The sequence below is a fragment of the Semicossyphus pulcher genome, unplaced genomic scaffold, assembly GCF_022749685.1.
Source record: "Semicossyphus pulcher isolate SPU_LCO1_2020_fin unplaced genomic scaffold, fSemPul1.0.p SCAF_11, whole genome shotgun sequence".
Lineage (NCBI taxonomy): Eukaryota > Metazoa > Chordata > Actinopteri > Labriformes > Labridae > Semicossyphus > Semicossyphus pulcher.
In genome coordinates this window covers 14583705-14607076 of record NW_027211615.1, presented here as the reverse complement: position 1 = coordinate 14607076, position 23372 = coordinate 14583705, and the positions used below count along the sequence as shown (strand labels likewise).

The window sequence follows — 23372 nt, the reverse complement described above, 5'->3', positions numbered from 1 at the left end:
AACAATCAGCACCACATATATTTGATGAATTCAAATCAAGTCTTACCTGAACATTGAACACCTGCCTCTTCAACACGATTGTTGCCGGTCCTGTCATAATCTCTCAGGGTGCACTGAGAAAGAGAGCCCTCTCTACCGTTACAAGTAATCCTATACCCTCTTGTTTCTTTGCCCCGACCAAATGATCCTGAGACCTTGACCGGATCTCCACAATTCATCATTCTGCAAACAACTTCAGCTTCACTCATTCCCCAATTAATATAAAACGCTGGCGACCAGCGACCCCCATGGTGAAACTCCACTCTGCCTGAGCACTGGTCAGTGCCATTGATCAATCTAATCGAAGCTGGAAAGCAAATGAGAGAGATAATCAGCAGTTAGTTGATCTGTATTTGGACACATTTGAGGGAAATATTTGGTTGATTCAAACAGTAAAAGATACATTTTAGGATACCTGAGCACACAACGCCGGCATCTTCGCCATGCCCACAGTTATTTTCTCCAAGGGTGGGATGTCGGCAGTGCAACAGGGACGTCTCATTACCAACACAGCCGACATCGTCCAGCCAGATGCCTCCTTGGCCCGGACCAAAGAAGGCAGAAGATTTAGCTGTCTGAGCTGTTCCACAGTCCACGGCTCTGCACACCACCTGAGCATCCTTGATGTCCCACTCATCATCACACACTGTTCCCCACTGGCCATCGTGCAGAACCTCCACTCTTCCAGAGCATCGGTCGGTGCCATTGACGAGCCTGATCTGCGGACTACCTGAGGAAAGGTCCACTCATGTTAAACCTACTCACCAATGTAAGGCAGATTATGAAATATTAGGGTTTTACGTGGACAACTAACCCTTTTCCATCATTGCAAAGTGGAATTACATATAGAGATGTTAAAATCATGTAAAAACAATACTATATATTCTCAGGAATACCGAGGAGAAGACTTCTGATTGTCATCAAATCCAGGACCAAAGCCAACGAAGAAATGATCATGACAGACTGACAAACGCATCTTTCGATTTGGTATTTTCATGGTATTTGTTGGGGTTTATCTAATTCAGGATTCTCGCTCTCGATGACCTGTAGACCTTCAGGTTAGTTCAACCATCACAACAAATTATTTGCAATTAAAGAAGATTAAATGCACACACGCATTTAATGTCTACACAGCCTTTGCTATTTAAGCTGAACATTGTAGAAGTACACCTTCATCCTTTGTGCCTTACCTTCACATGAAAGAGAAACGCCTTCACATCTCCCTGTGAATTCTTGAATCCCACACTGGGAGATAGAGCTCACATTACCAGAGCATCTACTCGTTAACCCTCCCAGTCTGCTTTCACCAAAATTGAAAGTTTCTTGGTATTTCTTTGGAGTTCCACACATCAGTTCCTTGCACACCACTTCAGCCTCCTCTTGGCCCCAGTAATTTCTACACATTTTCCCCCATTGGCCATTGTGGAAGACCTCCAGTCTGCCAGAGCAGGGTTCAGTGCCATTGGATAATCTGACTGTCTCTGGAAAACAAGCAGTTATAAAATATTAATATTTCAGCAATGGCATACAACATTTTGTTTTGTCTCTAGGATGACATGGTTTGTGGTAAGGAGAACTGCTTGTACTGCCTATGAAGCGCAATATGTGATTTTTTTGCGCCAAGGAACTACCACAAAAAGAGGAACAGCTAAGGATTATTGTGACATGCTGCAGGATGCTTTTTTAACATGGTAGAGATTTAGAAACACATTTTCTGCTTAAGTAGAAAGTGAGAATCAACAGGAAGTGAAAGGGAACAAGACAATTCTTTGGTAAATATAAGCACGTGGTAACTGCTAAGACCGCATACCAATGTGCCAACAGCAGAAATGCATGGGAATATAATCAATATACTTTATTGGCTTTGCATGCAACACCATAGCACACAAATTCACACATAAGAATGTCTCTTTTTAAGGAAAAGATAAGTGTGGTATTTCTGGGTCTTTGGGTGTCTCTGGCACACCAAATTTGGGTGTCGCCAGGATTTGGATCAACCTGATCACGTACAGCCATGGCCAAAAGTTTTGAGAATGACACAAATATTAATTTTCACAAATCCTGCTGCCTCAGTTTTTATGATGGTAAGTTGCATATACTCCAGAATGTTATGAAGAGTGATCAGATGAATTGCAATTAATTGCAAAGTCCCTCTTTGCCATGGAAATGAACTTAATCCCCCCAAAAACATTTCCACTGCATTTCAGCCCTGCCACAAAAGGACCAGCTGACATTATTTCAGTGATGCTCTTGTTAACACGGGTGAGACTGTTGACGAGGACAAGGCTGGAGATCACTCTGTCATACTTTTGAGTTAGAATAACAGACTGGAAGCTTTAAAAGGAGGGTGGTGCTTGAAATCATCGTTCTTCCTCTGTTAACCATGGTTACCTGCAAGGACACACATGCAGTCATCATTGCTTTGCACAAAAAGGGCTTCACAGGCAAGGATATTGCTGCTAGTAAGATTGCACCTAAATCAACCATTTATCGGATCATCAAGAACTTCAAGGAGAGAGGTTCAATTGTATTGAAGAAGGCTTCAGGGCGCCCAAGAAAGTCCCCTTTTGCCTAAGAACACAGCCATGAATAAAGAATGGTACCAAAACATCCTCCGAGAGCAACTTCTCCCAACCATCCAAGAACAGTTTGGTGACGAACAATGCCTTTTCCAGCATGATGGAGCACCTTGCCATAAGGTAAAAGTGATAACTAAGTGGCTCAGGGAACAAAACATTGAAATTTTGGGTCCATGGCCAGGAAACTCCCCAGACCTTAATCCCATTGAAAACTTGTGGTCAATCCTCAAGAGGCGGGTAGACAAACAAAAACCCACAAATTCTGACAAACTCCAAGCATTGATTATGCAAGAATGGGCTGCCATCAGTCCGTATGTTGGCCAGAAGTTGATTGACAGCATGCCAGTGCGAATTGCAGAGGTCTTGAAAAAGAAGGGTCAACACTGCAAATATTGACTCTTTGCATAAACTTAATGTAATTTTCAATAAAAGCCTTTGACACTTATGGAATGCTTGTAATTATTCTTCAGTATACCATAGTAACATTTGACATAAAGATGTAAAAACACTGAAGCAGCAAACTTTGTGAAAACCAATACTTGTGTCATTCTCAATACTTTTGGCCACGGCTGTACAGGAGCAATTGTGACATTTTTGAGCAACAAACCGTATAAAGCATGTGTTACCTGAGCATACAATACCAGCATCTTCAGTGTGGTCACAGTCATGTTCTCCAAAACCTCTGTGCGGACAATCGGCAAGGGACGTCTCATGGCCGGTACAGTCAACCTCATCCAACCAAACCTGGTCAGTACCTATGCCGAAGTGCGCCTTGTACTTCACAGTGAGAGCGTTACCACAGTTCATCTCTCGACATGTGACAGTGGCTTCCTGCATGCCCCATCTGTCATCACAAACCGTTCCCCACTGTCCATTGTGGTACACTTCCACTCGACCAGAGCATCGATTAGTCCCATTCATCAGCCGAATAGGTTTACTGTCTATCAGATGGAAAAGAAAAAAGTATAGAATTACTATTTTAGGTTTACTACAAAACCCCAAATGCAAATTGAACATATGGACAACTTACGTGTACATAAAACTGTAGCATCAACACAGTTTTCCCTGATCTCTTGAACTGCGCACTGTGAGATAGAGGTCTCATTTCCAATACAGTTGGTTTGAAGCCCACCCAGGATGTTTGTCTCTCCAAAATGAGGCACTTCAGCATCAGGAGAGCCGCAGTTCACCTCTCGGCACAAAACGTCAGCTTCTTCTTTGCTCCAGTCATTTTTGCAAACTCGATTCCAGCGGCCGTTTTGATAGAGTTCCACTCTGCCGTTACACCGGTTGCTTCCGTTGACAATCCTCACATGATCTGCAAAAATGTAGATAGCACATTTAAAAAAAAAAAAAAACATCTATTCAATAAGGTTGTGTTTAAGAGCTTATATTATACTGTTAAATTGTGCAAAAAATCAACATGGAAGTATTGTTAATACTCCATCTGTTGCCAATCCTTTATCTTATCCTTTCAGGTTCACGTTTGGGCTGGAGCCTATCTCAGCTGTCACTGGGCAAGAGGCGGTGTAACCCCTGGACTGGTCGCTAGAGTCACCAGTTAACCTAACAAACATGTCTTTGATATGTAGGAGGATGCCAAAGAACCTGGAGATTTGAACTCGGAACCTTCTTTCTGTGAGGTGACAGTGCTAACCACCGCAGCACTTTGCTACCCTGTTAAGGACTTAATTTTAAATTCTAGCACAGAAACTCAATTTTCCAGAGACACTAATGTGTCATTGATGACATTGCTAGAAAACATTAATAAAACCATAAAACATGACAAATATTCTATTCTATCTATCTATCTATCTATCTAACAACTTAACTAGATTAGAATTTAGCTTAAGTGCGATTGGTGCAAATAATAGACATCACCAACTGATCTCACCCACTTCAAACCAGTGTAAAGAGTCGTCATTACCTTTTTAATTTTTGTATTGTATATAAGCACTCATGTTGCTTTGTTTTGAACCAAGATGTAGAAAGAACATTAGGCTGGAGAATGTACCCTGCAATATGACTTTTTACCTACAAACAATTGAAATCAGGTCAATTGGTGACTGTTTTTGTTTATGTCCTATGTCTACCTTCTGCCCTTTGTACTTTACATTTGCATCAGCTGGTCACGCGATAACATGGCCATTGTGCTTCTGCTGCAACAACAGGTAGCATTAAAGACAACAAATTGTGAACTGACAATACAATCTTTAATTTTTGAACCGACAATGCAATCAGAGGGTCAGTTGCTAAGATAAATGCTGCGTTAGCGGCTTTCTCTGTATTTCCCAATTTCCTTTGACAGTTCCACAATTATGGTCCGTGTATATTGAGGAAGGCCCTTTATGCAGGGTTTTTATGAGCTTATTGTGAAATGCCAAATAAATATTTTTATATTTGACATTTTTGGAAAATAGTCTCTAGAGGAGAGTTTAAACACAAGGCTACGGCCATTGGTTGGTTTGCTTAGCTAAGCATAGCAGAAAGACTGGAATCTGGGGATTAAAGCTAGTCTGGCTCTGTGTAAAGGCAACAAAGTAAGCCCACCAACATATCAACAGCTCACTACTACTAACTACATGTTGTATTTCAATTCTTTGTGTGGAAAAACAACTGGATAATTCTCCCTCTTACGTTCTCCCTTTTTCTGGTCTTTGAGCTAAGCTAAGCTAAGCAACTGTAGCATTAAACCAAATGGATAAAAAGAGATTGGAATCCATTTTCTCAACTCTTTTGTGAGAAAGCAAATCTATTTGATTGAACAGCAACTGAAAAGACAGTGGATTGTCACAATCTGGAGGAATATCTGGCAATATATCAGGTTAAAACAACATCTTTGATAGCTAAGCTAGCTAAGTCACTACAGCTAACGTTAGCATTCCTATAGTATTGTGTGACACTGTTAAACAGGATTGTTAGCTAGGAAGTGGTTGAATGGCTTAGCTGGTGTATAACAGTAGCTAATGTGTTTTTAAATCTGTGTTCTTAACTTGAAATATTGCCAGATTTCCCTCCAGATTACACTATCCATTGTCTTTGGTCTTTTATGGTATGTGGTGAAACTCAGCAGCTTATCAAAATTCCTACTTTTATATGATGTGCAACATGTAACCTATCATAGACAAATTATTAAAGCATTTGAGCTTCCCACCCTGGGCGTGACATCAGAGGAAAATGGCCGCCGTGTGTATATCGTAAATATAGGTACAAAGTGTGCTATTTGATTAGGTGTCTAATCGGGTGCTATCTTACTGGGGTTTCAACTAAAAATCAAACACATGTGGGCCAAATAAAGCAAAAATAACTGTGTTAAGTGAATAAACTCTTACCTGAGCAGATAACCCCAGCGTCTTCACCGTGACCACAGTTATTATTTCCAATTGGTCTGTGTGCGCACTTAAGGATGGACAACTCCTGACCGGTACACTGCACATCATCCAACCAGATCTCGTTCTTTCCCTCTCCGAAAAAGGCCATTTTTTTGGCCTCGAGAACTGTCCCGCAGTCCAACTCTCGGCACACCACGTCAGCGTTGGCAAGGCTCCACTGGTCATCGCACACCGTTCCCCAACTGTCTCTGTGGAAGATTTCCACTCTGCCAGAGCAACGTGTCGGTCCAACCAGCTGGAGTTTATCACATTCTGGAGGTGACAAAGGAGTTTGTCACCATGGACTTAACAACCAGGGCGTAGACATGTATATATCCAAATTATATGCATTGATTTCCTGGCATTTAACATAGATACTGACCTGTCAGCAGTGATAGACTCAGTAGACCTACAACAGAAACATACAACAAAATACTCTAATAAAGCCTTGAGATTGTCATGAATAAATAAAACAATATTGTCCATAATAAAATATTATTTTTATACAAACTTTGAGACTATCACACTTTTATTTACTGCTTTTCACTCATGGATTTGAAATTTTCAGCTGTTTGATGATACTGCACTTAAAAAGAGGAAGACGTTGACTTGAAAAAGAAAAAAAAAAACCAGACTCACCAATCGACAGATAAATAACAAAATGTAGTTTTTCCGCAGGAATAAAAATCATAATGTGTCGTCAAAGTAGATCAAATGCTGTCAATGTAAAGGGAAAAATTAAATAAGTATAAATACACTGTCTCACTTTGAACAAACAAGTTAAGTTATTTTCTCATTTGTCTTCAGCAGAACATGAAAAGCTTGTTTTTTGAACACATTCCAATTATTTTATACCAAAATCTGCCAAACAACACTAAGCAGCCCTCTTACCTTTTAAATCAACAATCCTCAGCAGCTAATATAATGAACTCAAAATTGAAAAAAAGGAGTTGATTACATCAGAAACATCTAAAGGAGAGAAGCCCGATGTACAGAGCCAGTGTTTGTTATGAATAAAAGGGGCTGCTTGGACTTGGACTGCAACCTGGACACATGTTGACATTTTGATCAATCATTAAAGACGGAGGATGAGAGGAGATTTCATTTTGTTTTTCACAATATCTACAAGACTCTTTGAAAAACACTTAATAATGAACACGAAAACACAACCAGTTCTAACATAATGCTGCGAAACAGCTGTGCGTTATAGTAACACTGATTTTTGGACACAAATAATCATCTGCAGAAAGATAAAAGTAAATGTAACGGCAGATCAAAAGGAGAGTTACTGTCAGGAGGTGGTCTTGACCATTGACTCCCAACGCTAAACACAGTCCCCTCCCACCTCTGGTTATAAAATGTGAAGTCAAGTAACTCAAAATTGTTTTTTATAACATTTTGTACCTCCAATTTGAACATAATAATGGAAAAATCAATTCCACATTATGAATGCACTTCATTTGACAATGGCTTAACACCATTTTAATTATGGCATTATTGATGCATTTTCAAATATGAAAAGAAAATATAATGTTTAATTTCTGTTTGGTTGTTTATATTTTTGATTAATATCGTCAATTTTGTAACTCCATGCCCATCAAGGATAAGTAATCCTCGGTTAGCTTGGATGCACCAAACTTGAGGCATTAAAAAACAATTTTGCTCCAAAATAGTGAAACTACGGAAGCCAAGAATGTTGTGTAATCTTTTTTAAGATAAGATAAGATGATCCTTTATTGATCCCCAGGGGGGAAATTCGGATGTTGCAGCAGTAGGACAAAATAGCAAGTAAGTAAATACAGTATAAAAATAAGATTAGATAAATTAAATAAAAATAAAAATACGAGGTATATACAACTGTTATCAATGCTGTTTTATCAATATCACAGGTGGATATGAAGGTTGTCCAGAAAATGTTTTGTTATATTGAGAAACAGCTTTTCGTAAACTTCAGATAATGAGATAATCACCTGATATAACAAATGATTGTTTATATAACTTTAAATGTTCACTAATAAAAAAATAAAAAGAACATAATTATTATTGGTGATACACATTTTAAAAATTATTTTTCAAATGTAACAAATACGTATCTTACCGTACACAATGGATTGATGCAGTTTTTTTGCTGATTAGAGTAACAGAACAGTTGATTGATCCATCCACCGAGATCTGTTCGCTCACCAGTTCTTCCCTTTATGGAACCAGCTTTTTTCTTCCAGGTCTTCTTGTTAACATGACCCACCAGGCATGGGAATTGTGGACACTTCCTCTTCCTGAAGTTTGAGCTTCAGGAGGTTTTTGCAGTTATCCAGTTCCTGTTAAATGAACCTCCTAAAAAAACGTTGCTTGTCAATGAATTCCTGTCAAATGTTCCCAGAGCAGCCAAAATGTTGTTTTTCTCACTGCTGCACCTTTCTCAAAGTGGGCCAAAAGAAATGGTGAAACTATGTAATAATTACTCCTTTATTTTAGGATTTTAGCTAACTGCCATTTGTAACACTGTGGCATTATTTATTGGTGGCTGTGTATTATTATGTTGTACAACTTTTATTAAGTTATGTGAACAGTGACAGTAGTTTTATTCCATTACTGGGTTCCTTTCTAAGTCTGGTAAGAGACAGTAGTTTCTATGTAAGGGATCGTGTCGCGGTCCTGCACACTCTGCCATGGTTCCTCCGCTATAACAACCTGCTCACTACACATTATCTTGCTTATTACACTGCTATTTACTTAAGGAATAAATAATATGACACAAAATATTGATTTGGAAATGATTTTATTAATTTAAAAATGATTATATTCAGTTTTATGTTTAAAAATAGTCAGTTACGCTCACAGTGAGAGCTGCGTCCATAGCAACGGTTAACTCTGAAGCCTTCTTAAATTGAGCTAACCTAGCTGTTTTTACTCACATTAAAATGAGCTATGCTAGCGGTTATTACTCACATTAAAATGAGCTTAGCTAGCTGTTATTATTCACATTAAAATGAGCTATGTTAGCTGTTTTTACTCACATTAAAATGAGCTATGCTAGCGGTTATCACTCACATTAAAATGAGCTTAGCTAGCTGTTATTACTCACATTAAAATGAGCTTAGCTAGCTGTTATTACTCACATTAAAATGAGCTTAGCTAGCTGTTATTACTCACATTAAAATAAGATAAGCTAATTTCTCGTCTGAAATGCAGTTTTAACCTCAGATGCTGAGTCGCTTGCTTTTTGTTCTTGAGAACATACTGTCAGATTGATGGAGGCTGTACAAAATGTTGCATAACTGACTTGTCGATTCAGCATTTTGAGTTGCATGGTGTGGCCATCTGTTTGCACATGTACTGAATTTCCTTAATTTGCCTCCGGTTACAGTTGGGCCTGTCACCATTTCATGAAACAACCGCATCTTAAACTTCCCCTTAATGCTGTGGTTTTGTCACATTGTTTCATGGAGAGTTCATCCCATACTCTTTATAATGTATAGAGACCCAACATTAATCTACCCATGAGCCAGCACTTGGTAAAGTTTGCAAAGATAAACTTCCTTTTAACAGGTAGAATCCTAGAGTAGAACCCGACTCACTGGTGGACAGCCATCTGCTGCGACCGAATGGGCCAGTTATAACTGATAAAAATATTTGCAGCAGTTGGAGTCAAGCAGTTCTCTGTCAGTAGGCAGTCTGCAACAGCAATCCACAAGAACCTGTGCGATGAGAGAGCAAAAAATTCCAGGAAGATATTAATAAATTTAGTTAATAAATGCATTAATGGGAAGTTAAAGGATACAGAGAGGAGGAGGAGACAGGAGCTCTGTGTATCAAGTGCCCCAACAGTTTAAGCCCATAATAGCATACCTAATGGCTGGTCCAAGCCTGAGCCAGCCGTAACTAGATGCTTTATCACAAAGAAAAGTTTTAAACCTACTCTTAAAAGTAGAGGGGGTGTCTGCCAACACACCTGTCTTCTATGCAAGCCAAATGTTGTGCATTGTTCTGCCTTTTTCTTGAATACATTTTACCTATCTGGCTTTCTATTCCAAAAAAATGAAACAATTTTTGACTTCGTCCTCAAAGGTGACCTGTAATGACTGATTAAGAAACAGGTATTGTCTGGGAACCAGTGGTGTAGAGAGTAAAAGTAGTGAAAAGCGTAACAGACCCACTAACCTCCGTCTTCTGTAAAGACAGATCTGAGGATAGCGAGGTTTAGAGAGGACAACAGGTTAAATACATATTGATGTCTGGGTAAATCATTACTGAGACAGAGATACGCAACATCTCTGATGGGAAATGACATTCCAACTCATACATGAAAAGGGGACACGATGAGAGGCAAAAAAGGATCCACATGTCACAAACAGATAAACCATTTCACCGCTACAGACAAATGTTGGACTTGTAGAAATTGTCAAACAAGGTTAAAAGCATTGCTCTATCGAGGTTGGCAAATTAGTCACTCGCAAGTACAGCATGTTTCTGTTGTGTTACCCAACTATCTGTTTTAGACCTCTCCCCTCTGTTTGGTCTTTGTTGGCCTCACCTTCATGTTAAAACAATTTTTCCTCTCACCACTCCTCTCTGGAGTCTGTATTTGGGTCCATTATTTTCCAATTTTTGCAATCACTTCACAAAGTTGGATTCCTTAGGTTACAATGTCATCCACAAAGTGTTTCTGACTTTAGTAATACATAGTTGTTCTCATACAACATACTCCTCTGCAGAAAGTATTAGCCTAAATTGGCTTCATTCTTCTTCTCCAAAATAGTAGCATACACTGCCATTTATATCTTTCCATTACGGCTGCCACTAGCAGTTATTTGTGTTTTAGAGTTTAATATTATTATATTATTATTATGGGAAGATAGCAAACAACAAAAGTGCGCCGCTGCTAGCAGAGATAGTAACAATAGTCCAAGCTAGCAAAATGTCAGCAATCGGTGTCATTACAAATTTAAAGACTATCATTTTTTAAAATCCAAAATTAAGGCAAGTAAGCCAGTAAACTTACAAAAGCAGTTTCATGATCAAATTCGTTGCTCTTTGGTGGGAAAATGGACATCAGGAGGCGCTGCTAGCGGAGCTGTTGCTAGCCAAACTAACTGTTGCTAGCTGCTACCGTTAGCATGGCTTGTATCTAGGTTAGGATTCCTTTTATGTACTAAGCCAGGCCATAATACAGTGATAGCATTCGCATCATGTCCATACAGGGTTAGTAATATACAGCTGTTAGTAAGTAATCATGACAGGTATATATTGTAAGGCTAGGTATTAAGTTCCTGTTTATGTTTGCGGTTGTTTGCAGTTGTTTACTGAGGGAGGTGGGTGAGTAATAGTTCCTGGGGAGGGAATAGGAAGTTATTGTTATAAAAAGCTACTTTTAAGCGGGAGTTCTGCGTTCTAGAGAGAAAAGGTGCATGTTGAGCAAGCAACAGCTAAAAGCAGTTAGCCAATCTGTTTGTTGTTTTCCCGGGGACACCTCAACCTCTGGTTAGCTGTTGCTGCGGCAAAGAAATAAAAATGGGCTCTGTTGAGCTAGCAACGCACATCGCTTCTTCTTCGTTCTTCCTCCATCCATCTAGCTACCCTGCAACGCTACAATATTTTTATTGCACTGGTAACAGAGGGGTTCTCGATATCGTCCAAAACAGAAGTTTAGTCATTAGAATCAATATCTGAAAGAAAAAATTGGTAACCAAACATCTCTTTAGATATTCTATATAAAACTACACAAGCAACACAGAAGATATGTTTACAAAAATGTAGCTTTCTGTCAGATGTGCAAGGACAGTGTTTTTACTTTCTGCAGAAAGCATGCAAGTAATACATAGTGTTGAACATTGACAAATGCAGACACTGAAGCAAATGAACAAACATTTATTCTGTTATGTACTCATAGTAAAATAACATTGAGCCTTTTTCAAGCAGCAGGCAGAAAGCTGTAACAAAGTACATTTAGTACATTTAGTCCAATGGGCTTGTTGGTGACCATTCACAAGAATTACAACATAGACATCACCTGATTTCACAATACATGAGGATACAACTCAGCAGAACAGGAATGTGGTTTATGTTGACACCAAGAGAAACACAGTATGCATGATATCCCCTACATGGTAAGTGAAAATAACACATCCTTCCACATGATGGCACGAACTTTAGGGAGGAACGGCTAGTGCAGGTCTATGTGTTTATTTGTGTCCTTCGTGCGTAAACAAAAGCAATGTGTCAACCACTCGTCCATGATAATTTAATAAAGATAGGAGATAAAGAGAAAGTGCTGGTGTAGGGGAGAGAGGACAGAATACAGAACTTTGTATGTAAAAAACACACAGAGGGCAGTCTGCTAACGTTTTAGCTTCTTGTACTACTTAGACATTTATATTACAGATAGAAGAGGCACAGCAAGGGAAATGGGAGCTTCGCCAGTAGATTATCTCAGCAATTAATCATGTTATCATCCGTCCTCTTTCTTTCAAGACTTGGATTAATAATCTGTGAAGCGTACTTCTATAGCTCATGATTGTAGCCCTGCTTTAGTAGTCTTTGTCAGAGGATAAAGCTTACGATTATCTATATTTTTATGTTTCAAAAAATCCCACAAAAAGACCACCAATGCATGTACCTCAAGTTTTATTCCACTGTGTCACAGAGCTCCATTGTCGTCCACAAACACATGAATAACTGACATTGATGCACTGGGTGACATGTTCTTTCATTATAATAAACCCAGGCGCTGTTGTTTACTCAGATTCAATCCCACATAAATCTTCCTGCTGCTGCACCAACTGTGGAATAATCTGTGGCTTTAAATAGTCTGTATTGAAATGCTGTGTTTACTCCTGTGTGGGTAACGTTTGCTATGAACAACAGTGCATCAGTTTTCTAGGGAATTGAGCTTCAAATATGAAAGCTGCTCGTACCACAGAAAGAGAAGGGAAGTCAGAAGAGATTTGGTCATTTTATTGGATTTGTCCACAAAAAATATATAGAATAACACCAAATGTATCCTTGAGTCAAACTAGTTTGGCAGTGTAAAGATACAAGAACAAGGTTTGTTGTATTTGATGGCATTTATTACAAATTTAATGAAAGCTGGCTATGATTTTATCGCTAATGTGTTTTAGGATTGTTAGCATTTGGTCTCAACGATATGGCTAGGCCTTGTGTTGTCTCAGGTTGCCTTAAAGCCTCAAGATATATGGCTTTAGATAGTAAAAGTGCATATGATATCATATGATGATTCTCATTTAGCATACACAAAAATATTGAGAGAAAATAGCTCAACGGTTTCTCAAGATTGTGCGGGCATGGCTGATCAAATTTTAATGCATGTAAAGTGAATGCAATGCTAAATGCTAGCTCCGTGGCGTTAGCTAGTGCTATAATAAACTCCAGCTGCCAACACTCAAAAACCGGCTCTGAAAACAGATAATCAACAGCCCACACTAAACTCCCACAGGTGACTTGTGCTCATGCAAACGCTGCTACATGTGTCTTAAGTAATGCACAGGATTGATGCTACTCAGTGTGTCTCACAGTGTGTTAAACAGGTAAAGAAACAATTATGTCAGTCTTCTTCGTGTGCGGCCTCTCGAGGATCAAACACTTCCAGAACACTTTAGTGATGGCTGAATGTTGTGCCAAGAGTTTGAAAAGTCACGAGAGGTCGGCCAGGGTGACATCCATGGGCTTCTGCAGTTTGGCAACATGCTGGCATCATAGCAGAAGGATAACAGGAAGTGTTTTTTGTCGAAATGTTTTAAGGCTCCCTGGACATCGTGTACCAGCAGTTTGATCCAGGCTACGACTCCGAATCCTATGGGGAAAGGGGAAAGAGAGTGAACACATTGTCATTTATTCAGGGCCTGTGTCCACTAACGGCGTTTTTTGCGCTGGTAGCGCCTAGGACCTCAATTTTAGAGTGCTTCTCACTGGTGCTTACTGTTGCTAGGTTACGAAAGTTGTCTGGGAGGGAAGAAGTGACATTGGCAAGCGCGGCAGTGTTCTAAAGGATGGTCAACTGAAAGTGCTGTTAGCGCAGCAACAAAAAACAGCTGAGGGTGTTTTTGTGCTTGGGACGCTGAGCGCTGAAAACGCTGAACTACGTTGGATTTGTATATCAATAAAGGATTCTTTTATGTTATAGAAAATAGGCGCTGTAGCGCTAAAAACACTAAAAACACCATTAGTGGACACAGGCCCTCAACTCTGAAGACCTGCCTGGTCTATATGCTAAACCATTAGGCCTATATGTTGAACATAAGAACTTTCAAACTGAATCAATCTGCATTTTCCTGCTGCTTTATACACAATCAGATCACCTAAACTTTGTTATCCAATCACCCTCTGGCAGAGAGACAGAATACGGATGTGACTGGTGGAAAATCGAATGATACTTAATAGTGATGAATGGAAACAAGCTCTGTTGATGTTTGACAATTAGATGATCATCAAATGGTCCCTTTAAATATCGGACAGAGTCAAAGTGAATTATAGTTAACAAAAGAGAAATCTAGCTGTTATCACTGAAGAAAGACAAAGGCCCCTTTGGTCTTACAGATTACTGTGACTTGTAGTGACTTCGAGGGAACAGAACAGAAGGTCTCGGAGGAAATGTTAACTGCGTAGACACATTTATAGTCTCCTTGGTGTTTGTAATCGACTGCAGGGAATTCGAAGTATGCCAGGTAGAAGATAGTGTGCCCAAATGCTTGCTTGGCTTCAGTGATGTTGTCGTTGGACCTCGTCAGATAGAAGTAACCTCCAGCGTATCTGGAATGAGTAGCACAGGTGACCGAGAAGCTGCTGCCTTGGTTGACAGATATTTTGTCAGGGCTGTAGACCACCATGGCATGAGGAGACGTCGGGGAGATGCTGGGCGTCTCTAGTATCACTGCAAGATAGGAGACAGATTTTTAAACTCTATAAACATTGAAGGTTTTACAATTTGATAGTCAAATTTACAAATGTCTTGTTAGTTTTGACGCCCAAAATGACTGACCTGTGACGGAGAGCTTAGCAACGATTCCTTGAGGATAATTGATGACATTATTTGGCAGTTTCTTTTGATATTCACAGTAGTATGACCCCCTTTGGTCGAAGGTCACCGAAGGGAAAACAAAGGATGCAGCTTCATTTTCAGAGTATTTTTCCATTTTAAATGTTCCTGGCAACCTTTTGAGGAAAAATGTCCCACCGAGGTGTTCTGTCGCTACAGTGCAGGTGATTTCAACTTTGTCCCCCCAGTTTACGTCTGAACCAGGGCTTAGAGTGATTTGGGGCTTCTGTAGGGCACCTGAAACAGATAAAAAATAGAAGAAAGATTGTTTTCGGCCAGTTGGGAAGAAGGGAACTTAATACATAGATTAAGAATGAGCCAGGCAACTTACCTAAACAGATCACACTAGCATCTTCACCATGCCCACAGTTATTTTCTCCAAATCCGGGATGCTCACATTGTGTGAGAGCAGTCTCTGAACCACTACACACCACGTTATCCAGCCATATTGGACCACTGCCTCTGCCAAAGTGGGCACTTCCAGGAGCAGAGACTGCAAGACCACAGCCAAGTTGTTTACATACTACGTCGGCATTTGGCATTTCCCACTCATCATCACACACAGTTCCCCACTGGCCTTTGTAGTGAATCTCCACTCTACCAGAGCATGCACCGGAGCCAGCAACCAACCGCACCTGTGCTGCATGTGAAAACAGAAATGATGTGAGTCTAAATCTGGATGACAGTGCTTAACAACATGCCTTTACAAACAATTGAAAAATACTGAAATTAACTTACATACATTTTAACTTTGGAACACAATCTAAATACATTTTAATACTATTTTATGAAAGCTCCACTTGTCCCACCATCATATCTCATGCTAATATGACTCAGTAGTCATATATGTCATTTATGGTCGAACAAATGAAACATTAAAACAAAAGTTCAATTTTTGGGGGAAGTTTTGATTGGCTGACCATAGTCATTGTAACTTAAAAAAATGGATTTTTTTTTATTAAATGTTCACTACAGAAAGCTGCTGATTAGCATAGCTTAGCTTAACATAAAGACTGAAAATGAGGAATCAGCAAGCCTGGCTCAGTCTGAAGCTAACAACTACCCACCTTCCAGTACCTTTAAAGCTTTTAACCCCTTTGATGTCTGTATGATTAGCTGGTTAGCATAGCTTAGCTTAGCATAAAGACTGAAAACAAGGAATTAGCTAGCCTGGCTCAGTCTGAAGTTAACAACTACCCACCTTCCAGTAACTTTAAAGCTTTTAACCCCTCTGATGTCTGTATGATTAGCTGGTTAGCATAGCTTAGCATAAAGACTGAGAACGAGGAATAAGCTAGCCTGGCTCAGTCTGAAGTTAACAACTACCCTCCTACCAGTACCTTTAAAGCTTTTAACCCCTTTGATTAGCTGATTAGCACAGCTTAGCTTAGCATAAAGACTGAAAACGAGGAATTAGCAAGCCTGGCTCAGTCTGAAGTTAACAATTACCCACCTTCCAGTACCTTTAAAGCTTTTAACCCCTTTGATGTCTGTATGATTAGCTGGTTAGCATAGCTTAGCTTAGCATAAAGACTGAAAACGAGGAATCAGCTAGCCTGGCTCAGTCTGAAGCTAACAACTACCCACCTTCCAGTACCTCTAAAGCTTTTAACCCCTTTGATGTCTGTATGATTAGCTGGTTAGCATAGCTTAGCTTAGCATAAAGACTGAAAACAAGGAATTAGCTAGCCTGGCTCAGTCTGAAGTTAACAACTACCCACCTTCCAGTACCTTTAAAGTTTTTAACCCCTTTGATGTCTGTATGATTAGCTGGTTAGCATAGCTTAGCTTAGTGTAAAGACTGAAAACGAGGAATCAGCTAGCCTGGCTCAGTCTGAAGTTAACAACTACCCACCTTCCAGTACCTTTAAAGCTTTTAACCCCTCTGATGTCTGTATGATTAGCTGGTTAGCATAGCTAAGCATAAAGACTGAGAACGAGGAATAAGCTAGCCTGGCTCAGTCTGAAGTTAACAACTACCCTCCTACCAGTACCTTTAGAGCTTTTAACCCCTTTGATTAGCTGATTAGCACAGCTTAGCTTAGCATAAAGACTGAAAACGAGGAATTGGCAAGCCTGGCTCAGTCTGAAGTTAACAACTACCCACCTTCCAGTACCTTTAAAGCTTTTAACCCCTTTGATGTCTGTATGATTAGCTGGTTAGCATAGCTTAGCTTAGCATAAAGACTGAAAACGAGGAATCAGCTAGCCTGGCTCTGTCTGAAAGTGACAAAAACCTGCCTACCGGCACCAAAGCTTTTTCCCAATTTGAAGCATGTATGATAAACATTTACTAGAGCCAGCAGCCTTTACCTTTTAAGCTCACTAATCAGCACTTATATTTGACTTAAACTTATTTACTTTACAAACCTGATATTTTAGTGAATCTTGACCACAAAGCATATTCATGTTTTAGACTTGATTGAAAAAGCAAACTTTATAAAAACACTAGTCCACAGTTGTTTTTGGTATGTGTAGCACAGAAAACAATAATGATTGCATGTGACAATTTAGAACAAAGAATTTCAAAATGCATTACCTGCACAGACAGCACCAGCATCTTTTTCATGCCCACACGTCGAGCTTCTGAAACCTCTGAGTGAGCATTGCTGAAGGGATGTCACATTGTCAAAACACGAATTGCTAGCCTCCACTACTGATCCGTTGCCTTGGGTAAAAAAGGCACCAGTGGGGGCGTCCACTGCCTCTCCACATTCCAGCTGACTACACACCAACGCAGCTTTGTCTCGGGTCCAGTCTGTGTCACACACGGTTTGCCAGTCCTCGCCATGACGGACCTCTACTCTCCCCGAACACTCATCCTTACCATTAGCCAACCGAACCTCCAAACCTCCTGTGAAGTCAAGTCAAATAAAATTATTAAACAATATCAAGTGTAGAATTGTCTACATTATAAGGAAAACCAACCAGTTAAAGACAGGTTATCTGCTTTGACTTTTGTAAGCTACTTTCCTGTGACATTCAAGGAAGATATATATAGAAACAGTTTAAGAAAGAACAACAAACAACACTGTGTGATCTTGTCATTTTAATTGTATACTTTTTCTTACCAGTGCATATGACACCAGCGATAGAGGTGACGTTGCAAGTTCTGTGTAAAAATGGTCTTTGTGGGCACTGGGTCAGTGTTGATTCCATTCCATTGCATTCAATTTGATCAATCCAGGTCTGTCCAGTTCCAAGGCCGTACACCGGCATGGCGGTTATCTTATGAGCCCTCCCGCAGTCTAGTTGCTTGCACACCACCATTGCATCATTTACATCCCAGGCATCACCACACACAGTTCCCCATTGGCCTTTGTCATAGAACTCCACTCTCCCAATACAACGAGTTGGCCCATCTGCCAACCTCACACTGCCTGAAAATCAAAGTTGTTACATGTATGTTAAGAGCATGCAGTCCAACTTTGCAGATGATGCAAATTACTCCTTCATTACTTTATTCCAGGGCCATTACTTTTTGGTATCCACTGACAATGTTTGTGCTGTGTTTTGATAGGTGCTATTATTGTGTGGTTGAAAATGTGTTTAGTACTTTTGCTTTGCCTCCGTGGTTTACGTTCAAATAGGTACCACAGTATGTGTGTAGTCACAGAACTAACATATGTTACGTTAAGTAAGGTATGTACACATTTAATGTGCGTTACATAACTATGGTAGGTATGTTACAAAACAACCGTACGCTACATAACTTAATCATGTGAACTTCCTAAAGGTGTCAACATGGAGTATTCGTTAAAAGTCCTGTGTTTCATTGCTCTCCACCACAACAAAGCCACTGTCCAAGCTGCCAAAATTGAGACGTTGGGAGTGAGAATGGGGCTTCTTGAGATCTTACTTTGGAGAGGGTACTTTCCCAGCGCAAGAGGTACCTTTAGCGATGTATGGAGACTTGTCAAGTCGGAAGTGTATTTTGATGGGTGGACTCAATGAGCCAATTCAGCACTGGTAACCATAGTTTTTAACCACTCATAACTATGACAGTCGTCAGCCTTCCTACTTGTGGTGTGATTGCAAACTAAAAAAAGCCCTTGAAGGTTTGTTGCTCGCAGTATACGTCCACAATGGGCAGCCCCCTGAAAAGGTCTTCTTTTTACTTAATTGGGAGTCATGAGTCCTCATCTCCACTAACTCGTTCACTGACTCACCCCTCTACCTGCTACTTGTCCCTGCATTAGCCTAACCCTGTGAGAACAACGACCACTTTGGCGCTTCTTTCAACTCAGTACTCGCTCTCACAGTCTGGCGCCTGGAGCTAGCGCTCTGCCCAGAGCTGAACGTCTGACTCAAGTTACACTCAAGTGAGTGAAACACTCACTCGCTCACTCAGTACCCGCTCTCCCAAAACGCGACAGAGCCCCAACCGCACCAATCACTCGTTTGTAAGGCAGACTGACGGACTTTAACACTTTGTCTTTGAGATACTGTGAATCAGTAGGGAACCAGTCGTTTGGTGAAGCGGTTGTGACTTGCGAGTCAGTCCAACAGCGCACAAAAGGCTTTTTTTTCTAACCACAATCTTGGGAAAACGAGCATCATGAAATGGCAAGCTTGACTATCAGAAAATGATCAATTAGGTCCAAAAACAATCAGAAGGTCTAGATGAGGCTGCATGATTAAATTTAATCTCCATTAATGTTAGCGGAGTGCTAAACCGGAAGTTATCCTGATCGAGCAACAGAAGTCTCTAGTGCTCGTTTGACTCGAAAACCTTTTAAACTCGAGTTCGTAAAAAGAATCACATCTCCCATCTCTGGTTCAGACGGAACAGTGGAACAAATGTCTTAACAGTTAACAATCAGCACCACATATATTTGATGAATTCAAATCAAGTCTTACCTGAACATTGAACTCCTGCCTCCTCAACACGATTGTCGCCGGTCCTGTCATTATCTCTCAGGGTGCACTGAGAAAGAGAGCCCTCTCTACCGTTACAAGTAATCCTATACCCTCTTGTTTCTTTGCCCCGACCAAATGATCCTGAGACCTTGACCGGATCTCCACAATTCATCATTCTGCAAACAACTTCAGCTTCACTCATTCCCCAATTAATATAAAACGCTGGCGACCAGCGACCCCCATGGTGAAACTCCACCCTGCCTGAGCACTGGTCAGTGCCATTGATCAATCTAATCGAAGCTGGAAAGCAAATGAGAGAGATAATCAGCAGTTAGTTGATCTGTATTTGGACACATTTGAGGGAAATATTTGGTTGATTCAAACAGTAAAAGATACATTTTAGGATACCTGAGCACACAACGCCGGCATCTTCGCCATGCCCACAGTTATTTTCTCCAAGGGTGGGATGTCGGCAGTGCAACAGGGACGTCTCATTACCAACACAGTCGACATCGTCCAGCCAGATGCCTCCTTGGCCCGGACCAAAGAAGGCAGAAGATTTAGCTGTCTGAGCTATTCCACAGTCCACGGCTCTGCACACCACCTGAGCATCCTTGATGTCCCACTCATCATCACACACTGTTCCCCACTGGCCATCGTGCAGAACCTCCACTCTTCCAGAGCATCGGTCGGTGCCACTGACGAGCCTGATCTGCAGACTACCTGAGGAAAGGTCCACTCGTGTTAAACCTACTCACCAATGTAAGGCAGATTATGAAATATTAGGGTTTTACGTGGACAACTAACACTTTTCCATCATTGCAGAGTGGAATTACATATAGAGATGTTAAAATCACGTAAAACCAATACTATATATTCTCAGGAATACTGAGGAGAAGACTTCTGATTGTCATCAAATCCAGGACCAAAGCCAACGAAGAAATGATCATGACAGACTGACAAACGCATCTTTCGATTTGGTATTTTCATGGTATTTGTTGGGGTTTATCTAATTCAGGATTCTCGCTCTCGATGACCTGTAGACCTTCAGGTTAGTTCAACCATCACAACAAATTATTTGCAATTAAAGTAGATTAAATGCACACACGCATTTAATGTCTACACAGCCTTTGCTATTTAAGCTGAACATTGTAGAAGTACACCTTCATCCTTTGTGCCTTACCTTCACATGAAAGAGATACGCCTTCACATCTCCCTGTGAATTCTTGAATCCCACACTGGGAGATAGAGCTCACATTACCAGAGCATCTACTCGTTAACCCTCTCAGTCTGCTTTCACCAAAATTGAAAGTTTCTTGGTATTTCTTTGGAGTTCCACACATCAGTTCCTTGCACACCACTGCAGCCTCCTCTTGGCCCCAGTAATTTCTACACATTTTCCCCCATTGGCCATTGTGGAAGACCTCCAGTCTGCCAGAGCAGGGTTCAGTGCCATTGGATAATCTGACTGTCTCTGGAAAACAAGCAGTTATAAAATATTAATATTTCAGCAATGGCATACAACATTTTGTTTTGTCTCTAGGATGACATGGTTCGTGGTAAGGAGAACTGCTTGTACTGCCTATGAAGCGCAATAAGTGATTTTTTTGCGCCAAGGAACTACCACAAAAAGAGGAACAGCTAAGGATTACTGTGACATGCTGCAGGATGCTTTTTTAACATGGTAGAGATTTAGAAACACATTTTCTGCTTAAGTAGAAAGTGAGAATCAACAGGAAGTGAAAGGGAACAAGACAATTCTTTGGTAAATATAAGCACGTGGTAACTGCTAAGACCGCATTCCAATGTGCCAACAGCAGAAATGCATGGGAATATAATCAATATACTTTATTGGCTTTGCATGCAACACCATAGCACATAAAGTCACACATAAGAATGTCTCTTTTTAAGGAAAAGATAAGTGTGGTATTTCTGGGTCTTTGGGTGTCTCTGGGACACCCAATTTGGGTGTCGCCAGGATTTGGATCAACCTGATCACGTACAGGAGCAATTGTGACATTTTTGAGCAACAAACCGTATAAAGCATGTGTTACCTGAGCATACAGTACCAGCATCTTCAGTGTGGTCACAGTCATGTTCTCCAAAACCTCTGTGCGGACAGTCGGCAAGGGACGTCTCATGGCCGGTACAGTCAACCTCATTCAACCAAACCTGGTCAGTACCTATGCCGAAGTGCGCCTTGTCCTTCACAGTGAGAGCGTTACCACAGTTCATCTCTCGACATGTGACAGTGGCTTCCTGCATGCCCCATCTGTCATCACAAACCGTTCCCCACTGTCCATTGTGGTACACTTCCACTCGACCAGAGCATCGATTAGTCCCATTCATCAGCCGAATAGGTTTACTATCTATCAGGTGGAAAAGAAAAAAGTATAGTATTATACTCAGTCTGAAATTAACAACTACCCACCTACCAGTGCCTTTGAAGCTTTTAACCCCTTTGATGTCTGTATGATTAATGTTAACTTTAGACAGCAGCTGCTTAGCATAGCTTAGCTTAGCATAAAGACTTAAAATGAGGAATCAGCTAGCCTGGCTCTGTCTGACAGTGACAAAAACCTGCCTACCAGCACCTTCAAAGCTTTTTCCCAATTTGAAGCATGTATGATAAACATTTACTAGAGCCAGCAGCCTTTACCTTTTAAGCTCACTAATCAGCACTTATATATGACTTAAACTTATTTACTTTACAAACCTGATATTTTAGTGAATCTTGACCGCAAAGCATATTCATGTTTTAGACTTGATTGAAAAAGCAAACTTTATATAAACACTAGTCCACAGTTGTTTTTGGTATGTGTAGCACAGAAAACAATAATGATTGCATGTGACAATTTAGAACAAAGAATTTCAAAATGCATTACCTGCACAGACAGCACCAGCATCTTTTTCATGCCCACACGTCGAGCTTCTGAAACCTCTGAGTGAGCATTGCTGAAGGGATGTCACATTGTCAAAACACGAATTGCTAGCCTCCACTACTGATCCGTTGCCTTGGGTAAAAAAGGCACCAGTGGGGGCGTCCACTGCCTCTCCACATTCCAGCTGACTACACACCACCGCAGCTTTGTCTCGGGTCCAGTCTGTGTCACACATGGTTTGCCAGTCCTCGCCATGACGGACCTCTACTCTCCCCGAACACTCATCCTTACCATTAGCCAACCGAACCTCCAAACCTCCTGTGAAGTCAAGTCAAATAAAATTATTAAACAATATCAAGTGTAGAATTGTCTAGATTATAAGGAAAACCAACCAGTTAAAGACAGGTTATCTGCTTTGACTTTTGTAAGCTACTTTCCTGTGACATTCAAGGAAGATATATATAGAAACAGTTTAAGAAAGAACAACAAACAACACTGTGTGATCTTGTCATTTTAATTGTATACTTTTTCTTACCAGTACATATGACACCAGCGATAGAGGTGACGTTGCAAGTTCTGTGTAAAAATG

At 40.5% G+C, this 23372-nt stretch overlaps 1 protein-coding gene across 1 annotated transcript in view; it reads right to left on the bottom strand.

Annotated features, from left to right (window-relative positions):
* The window catches only part of LOC138585308 (scavenger receptor cysteine-rich domain-containing protein DMBT1-like), a 28605-nt gene extending 6439 nt beyond the window's left edge, over window positions 1-22166 (bottom strand). Inside the window, exons 1-13 of the mRNA XM_069657595.1 lie at window positions 21971-22166; window positions 20310-20651; window positions 18113-18421; window positions 17581-17895; window positions 15373-15681; window positions 14985-15278; window positions 14699-14876; window positions 13768-13799; window positions 6041-6262; window positions 3751-3936; window positions 3374-3559; window positions 455-769; window positions 47-346 (exon numbers count right to left, since the gene is read on the bottom strand). Coding sequence (XP_069513696.1) covers window positions 47-346; window positions 455-769; window positions 3374-3559; window positions 3751-3936; window positions 6041-6262; window positions 13768-13799; window positions 14699-14876; window positions 14985-15278; window positions 15373-15681; window positions 17581-17895; window positions 18113-18421; window positions 20310-20651; window positions 21971-22166 — 3184 coding nt within the window. The remainder of the gene's footprint in view (window positions 1-46; window positions 347-454; window positions 770-3373; window positions 3560-3750; window positions 3937-6040; window positions 6263-13767; window positions 13800-14698; window positions 14877-14984; window positions 15279-15372; window positions 15682-17580; window positions 17896-18112; window positions 18422-20309; window positions 20652-21970) is intronic.
* Window positions 22167-23372: the final 1206 nt, after the last annotated feature.